At 38.1% G+C, this 6,616-nt stretch overlaps 1 protein-coding gene across 1 annotated transcript in view; it reads right to left on the reverse strand.

Moving 5' to 3' along the window:
• Window positions 1-2,227: 2,227 nt before the first annotated feature.
• The window catches only part of LOC104388990 (protein-lysine methyltransferase METTL21E-like), a 13,896-nt gene continuing 9,507 nt past the window's right edge, over window positions 2,228-6,616 (reverse strand). The window contains exons 2-4 of the mRNA XM_009997930.1: window positions 6,153-6,310; window positions 3,556-3,673; window positions 2,228-2,652 (exon numbers count right to left, since the gene is read on the reverse strand). Of these exons, the coding sequence (XP_009996232.1) occupies window positions 2,228-2,652; window positions 3,556-3,673; window positions 6,153-6,310 (701 nt within the window). The remainder of the gene's footprint in view (window positions 2,653-3,555; window positions 3,674-6,152; window positions 6,311-6,616) is intronic.

Genomic DNA, 6,616 nt, shown 5'->3' on the forward strand with positions numbered 1-6,616 from the left:
CCAAATTTGTTTCTCTGTTCACTTAAACTGAACTATTTCTGCTACAGAAAATGAGGAAAGAAATTATTACCATTATGTAGTTGCTTTTTTCTACAGCTGTATAATCTAAGGACATGAGCATAACAAGGCCTATAAGTAGAGATTGTACCCTATACCACCTGGTATAGAGTCTAATTTTCTGACCATACTGGTCGACCCAATAAAAGGTGCTACCTCTACCTACAAACTTTGTCACAGGAAACTACCAGATGAGGACTAGAAGATTTCCAGTTAATTACCTCCAGAATTATAATTATATATATACACCATACTAATAACCTCCAAACCAAAATCTCACACAAGATCTGCCAGCAGGACAGCCATAAAGTAGAATTCTTAACTTCCTTTCTTCTCATTTTGTTGTCCTGGCCTGGTGTGTGTCAGTCTCTTCTCCCTAGCAAGAAGTGGTAGGACAAGAAGAAATGGCTTCAAGTTGTGCCAGGGGAGGTTTAGATTAGATATTAGAAGGAACTTTTTCACTGAAAGTGTTAGTAAACACTGGAACAGGCTGCCCAGAAGGGTGGCTGAAACACCATTCCTGGAGGTATTTAAAAGACCTGTAGGTGTGGTACTGAGGACATGGTTTAGCACTGGACTTAGTAGAGTTAGGTTAATCTGTTGTACTTGATGATCTTAAAGGGTTTTTTTCAAACAGAACAATTCTGTGATTCTGTGATTGCTGCAGTATTACCAGAGTCACCCTCCTTGGCTCATCAAGGATTCCTCCCTTACAGTCTGCCTTTACACTATGGTTCTTAAACCCTTTTTTTAAGTCAGCCTCCTGATTGCCACATCTTTTCTTTTTGCATCTCACCTTCCTACACCTACATTTTCTCTGCAGTACTCACTCCACTTCCAGATGCCTCTCTACCACATCCTCATCCACCCTCTCCCCCGCAGATTATCATCACTACCTCTTTTCACACATGGGGATCCCCAGGTTCCACTGGAAAATCTTGACAGTTTACACTCTGCTCTCTACGCTTTCTTCTCTAATGCTAGGAACTTCTGTCCCAGAAAACCAATGTCTGACTGGGAGTAAGAGAGCATTGCAGTTACAGCAGCCATTTATCATAGTTCTGCCCTGTTCTTGTGCCAGGCAGCAAAGTAAGGGAGTGCAAAGACGAGCTAAAAAAAGATAAAACTCTGCATGGTCATTAGCACATGAGCTGGGTTTGCTTCTCTTCTAGCTCTTATGAGACTTGAAGTTCTCTCACATTCAATTACAAACAAAACTGGAAAATTTGGATGTCCAAAGACTGATTTTATTACTCTTCCCAAAAGACAGTTCTCTGATAGGCTTTCAGCACGAGTCTGACCACTGAAAACAGGAACACACAGTATTGAGTGGCTAGGAGATAAGTATTTTTTTGTCCACTACCAGACACCACAAAACTCCTCTTTTGAGGGCCGCTGTTGTTTTTTCCATTGTTATTCCCTGAGGTCCAGATAATCATCAATTTTTGGAGGGGCAGAACTCCAAGAATTCAAGGTCTTTGGAAAGGGCAGTTGGTGATATGCTTTACTCTTCTGTTTCAAGACCTTTATTTAAGCAACAAAACATTTAATTCCCACTTGTCTCATGTGTCTGGCTATCTGTTGAAGAATCCCTGAATCTCAATAAAAATAGAAGGGGAAGAAAGCATAAATGTTGAATCAAAGAGTAACCAATAAATTCTGTCCCTTTATTATAACAGTTTATTTCCCAGGTGGGGAATTTTCCCAGCTAATTTAGTGTCCTATAAAGGCTATTCAAAGGAAAGATTTACATCATAGCGAGAATGGGAAAGATCTCACACCACAACTTTTAAATGCAAACATTTATCACAGTCTTAAGTTTTAAAAGATTGGTTGATCTTATGCAACACTGTTCAAAGCTGCAATTGAAAGTTATTGGAAATATCTGTTACACATCTTGTAACGATAATTGTAAGACTTGTGAAAATTATGAGTGTTGTCAGCATAGCACATAAAAGTCAAGAAAACATCAAAGATCCATTTCTTCTGTGGATAAAGCTAATAGCAAATCAAACTTAGGAATTTGACAGGCATGTACTAGGAATCTGATGCTTTGTTTTAGCTATCTCTAAAAATTTCATTCATGCAGGTGCCAGCAGCTACTGACATGGAAATTATTAAAAAGATAATCAGCTGCAGAGCAGCCAAAAGTGCAACATTCTTGTATCTCTCAGACTGTCACTTTGGAAGGTCTGACTTTCATCCTGCCTTTCCTCATTGCCTTATATAAGGTTATGTTCAAACTGGGGAAATCAGAAATTGCCTCCAAGTCAAAAAGTGTCTGAAATCTACCCACAAACTGGTTCTCTTTGTCAAACCTAAATTTCATAGCCCACAGAATAACAGTGTCATTCTTGCACAAGTGATCAAAAGTTAGGAGAAGTTCATCTAGGAAGGGATGGTGGTAAACTACATCAGCAGCCATAATGTAGTCAAAATGATAAGACGACTTAGGAAAGTTCTTTTCCAGATCAATTCCCCAAGACAACTCTTTAACACAAGGCCGGTGCTTGCATTTCAGCTTTGTATTTTGGAGAACATTGTACTCAAGGTTTCCTAGCAGTTCTGGCAAATCAGTGGCAGTCACAAGTGCACCTGTGACAGGGAGAGAACAAACATAATCTTTGAATATACTTCAGGACTGGAGCAAAAGGCCATTCACAAAAAAACACTGCACAAGGAATTGACTTTATCAGATAGCTCTCACTTGAGGGAACAGAACACTGTAAATGCTCCCAAAAGCTCTTAGCCATTGCTCTTAAAATAAATATTTGGTTCCTGGCAGTTTTACTCTACAGATTGCTATCTAAATGCAGCTAGGGATGGTGGGGAGAAATCAGAAACTTACTGTGTCTTGTTATCAATTGGTTAAAAGTACAGTGAGCAAATAGGGATGGAAGAACAATGGTTACTGAGTGTAAAAAAAAATAAAAAGTCAGCATTAAAGTATTGTCTCAGGTCCTTTCCTTTTCACATAGTAAGATTTCTTAGACTACAGAAAGCTAAGATTCTGTTAAAATGCAGAAGTTAGTGATTTGGATTAGTCTTGATGAAGAATAGGCTAGCATGAAAGAAAACACAATGGTGTCTGTAACAGAAAAGGCAAAGATTAACTGCTGAGAGAAAATGCTGAATGTAAATAGAAAGAAAGTGACCTGGCATCCAAGGGCTGTTTGGTCAATGGAAGGTGATGAATTGGTCATACCTACATCTGGTTGCAACTGGCATCCTGTGAGGCCACTAGTTTCTTACTTTGGTCCCTGTTTAACATTGTTAATGACAACATCATCTACTGGGACCTCCTTTATAACATCAATACACTAGCAGCTTTACAGAAAAAAAATAACAGAACAGATTTCCAAATTAGCCTTTTGAAATTTATTTTTTCTTGTTCTTGGAAGCTGTCAAACAACAGAAAATTCTAAGCCACTTCCTTTATGCTCCAGTATTCATCTGAGAGATGTTTCCAAGAGCATAAGAGCAATGGCACGTACTCACCCAGTAAACTGGCTACTATGGAGACCAACCCAGTTCCAGCTCCAATTTCAATCACATTTTTGTCAACCAAATTGTATTGTTTAGAATTAGTTTCCAAAAAATAACACAGAACAAGAGCCTGTAGGGGAGGGAATCCATGAGCATACTGAACAAATAAATGAAACAAACCCCTTCACTAAATATGTATTACCATTTAAAAGCATGCAAAAAAAATTCTTTTGTAATTTCATGTCTGTTCAAATGAGCAATATTCATTCAAGTGCTGTCCCTAAGGGATCACAGCTCTCTATGAACTTTGAGCTCTATGGACTGACAAAATAAATGCCACAACATGCCTCAATATAGGCTTGTAAAGCATTACAGCCAGAAGGAACAACTGCAATTATCTAATCTGTCACACTGCATAACATGAGCTATGGAATTCCAGTCAGCAATTCCTGCTTATAATGGCACTCACTTCTGGTTGAGCTAAAACATGTCCTTCACAAAGACATCTTGATATAAGGACTGCTTGTAAGAGCAAATCCACAGCAATCCTCGTTAAGCTCTTCCAATAGTTAATTATTTTTGACAATCATTAATTACTGTAATGATTCAAAAGGGACCAATAGATTTACCCCTTTTCTTTCAGTTCAGTTTGTTTGCAGGTCCTCTGTGCTTACCTCGTGAAGCACAGCAAACCTTTACAGCCAACAAAGACACAGAGCCCCCTACAGCAGATTCCTTATGTATGAATTTATAAACTGTGCTTAAGCTTCTGCCTTCTGTCCTGTCCACACTACCCAGCGAGTTTTAGTTCATTGTTTGAAATAGAAATTGCTAATTTTATTTCTCTGACTAAGATAGTTTCCAGCTTGTCTCCTCCCTGTTTTCCCACTCTTAGATAATTATATAGTTTCCATCAACAAATACATATGATGGTTGCCATATCCTCTTGCAGTACAGATGACCATTTGGGAAGGCAACTTTTAGTGGCTCAGTCTCACACAGCAAAATTATGCTCTCAGTTTTATTTTTAATCAATTCAGTAGTAGAAAAAGATAATGTTGACCCAATATTTACATGCTAGAAATAGAAATTTTGCTCTCTACGTCTTAATTCAGGGCAAAAAGAGTAGGGTCATTTATGCAAAGTTACATATAACTGACAATCAACAAAGCTTTGATACAGAAGCAAGTCTGTAAGCTCCAGGACTAATTAAATTCAGGTTTCTAAAGATTGCATCTGATGTTTTACTGATGTTCAAAAGCACATTATATTAAGATTTCCTGTTAGTTCCATATATACCTATAATTTCTTCCCTCAGAGCTTTGCCTTGTTCTGTTGTAGAAACTGGCTATCAGGATCAAAATTTCTGTGGGATAAATTAGGGAAACTTAAATCCAGCTTTTTTTCCATGAAACATGCAGAAAGTTTTTTTTCCTCAAGGTTCCTGCCCTCTCAACAATTTTGGCTAACATTTTTTTGGTAGAGTTCAAATATTGCTATACGGAATAGAAAAGGAGAACATGAAAAGACATAGACAGAAGGGTTGCCTTCCTTCCACAGCAAAATTGGCTAAACCCTTTCAGGAAAAAATCCCCACACTTTTCATTAGAGGCCATAATTTTGTGAGAATAATCAGCAGTCAGCCAACCTTTTCTCAAAGACAAGCACTGGGGCCACCAAGAGATACAGCATAAATTACTTGTCCAGGTTTGCTAAGAAAAGGATAATGCTAACTCTCCTCAGCTGAACTATGGCCATATTTCTTAAAAATATTACAATCCAAGGAGGCTAACACTGTTGTGACAGAGATTGAACTTCTTGGGTTTCAGTCCTCTTCCTCCTGTAAGAGTCCCTGGAGGTGGTTCTGTTCCAGGGACATTCTCTGAATGCCACAAGTGTCAATGGTGCATCAGGGCACCTCCCTGACCACAGAGGTTTTTTTCATTCTTAATTGTTTAAAAACAGTCAAGTTAGCTGTGCATTAGCTGCACAGGCTCAAAACCTTGAAGAAGGTTCTTTGTATGGTGGGCATATCGATAGTTCTTCTATCAAAAACCAAGGACAATGGTTCTCTCCAACTAGATTTCTGGCTATTTGAGAAACTAAAAGCTCCAGCTGAACCTCTTCCTATGCCTGGGTATTTATGAGGTAAAATTCTTTCTCACAGAAGTAGGCTGAGTAGCTTCTATAAGTGCTAGTATCTTGTGACCTCCTATGACAGCTGTTTCCACTGCCTGGACTTGCCTGCTATACAGCCTTCTGTATTTATAAAATGTACAGAAATTTAATCATAAGACTGCTGTATTTCCTTCAAAATATGCTTATAACTAGCCAATAGGATGGAAAGTTACTAGTAGGTGAGGAGAGGACACAAGATCTTGTGTGATAGGAGCACAAACAAGAAATAACATTTAAGCATTGAGAACCAGGAAACGATACTAAACCAGGCTAAATTCAGGCTTTGGATTTCCAGAATGGAGACAGAGAAGCACAGAATGTTTTCCTTGGGTTATCAACATAAAACCAAACATATTTATCACGCAAAATAAATTTAAAGTACTATAAGACTCCAAAACTTAAAAACTAACAATGCTGTATAAATATTGTACCGATGGCCAGACGACTGCCCCGTAGCAATCAGTGGCTTCTGTAATTCTTATCTCATGGCCAGCAAAGTGAAAGCCCTCCCAGGGCTTATGAGTTATGACAGCAGGAAAAAAACGCCTTCTCATGATTTCAGCAATTATCTGTTCATCTTCTTTTCCTCCTGGAAGCAAAAATATAAAAGGTCAATCAGGCTGAGTAGACTGATAAGGAAACTACCAATTTATATTGAAAAGCTGATTTGGAAGCACAAATGTGAATTACATCTGTGAACAAAAATACATTTCACCATTAATGGTTAGCAAAATACCTGAGGAGTCTCCTGAATTCTAATGGAGGTTTTTCGTTTACGACTAAATAATTTCTTTCCTGTTTTGCTGAAGAAGCCAAGTTCAGAAAAAGTAAAGAAGTGGAATATTACTATATATTGCTTTCCATTTCAGAAATTCAAATGAACTTTTTTAACTTC

This window comes from Chaetura pelagica, unplaced genomic scaffold (assembly GCF_000747805.2).
Source record: "Chaetura pelagica isolate M959 unplaced genomic scaffold, ChaPel_1.0 scaffold123, whole genome shotgun sequence".
NCBI classification, from domain to species: Eukaryota; Metazoa; Chordata; class Aves; order Apodiformes; family Apodidae; genus Chaetura; species Chaetura pelagica.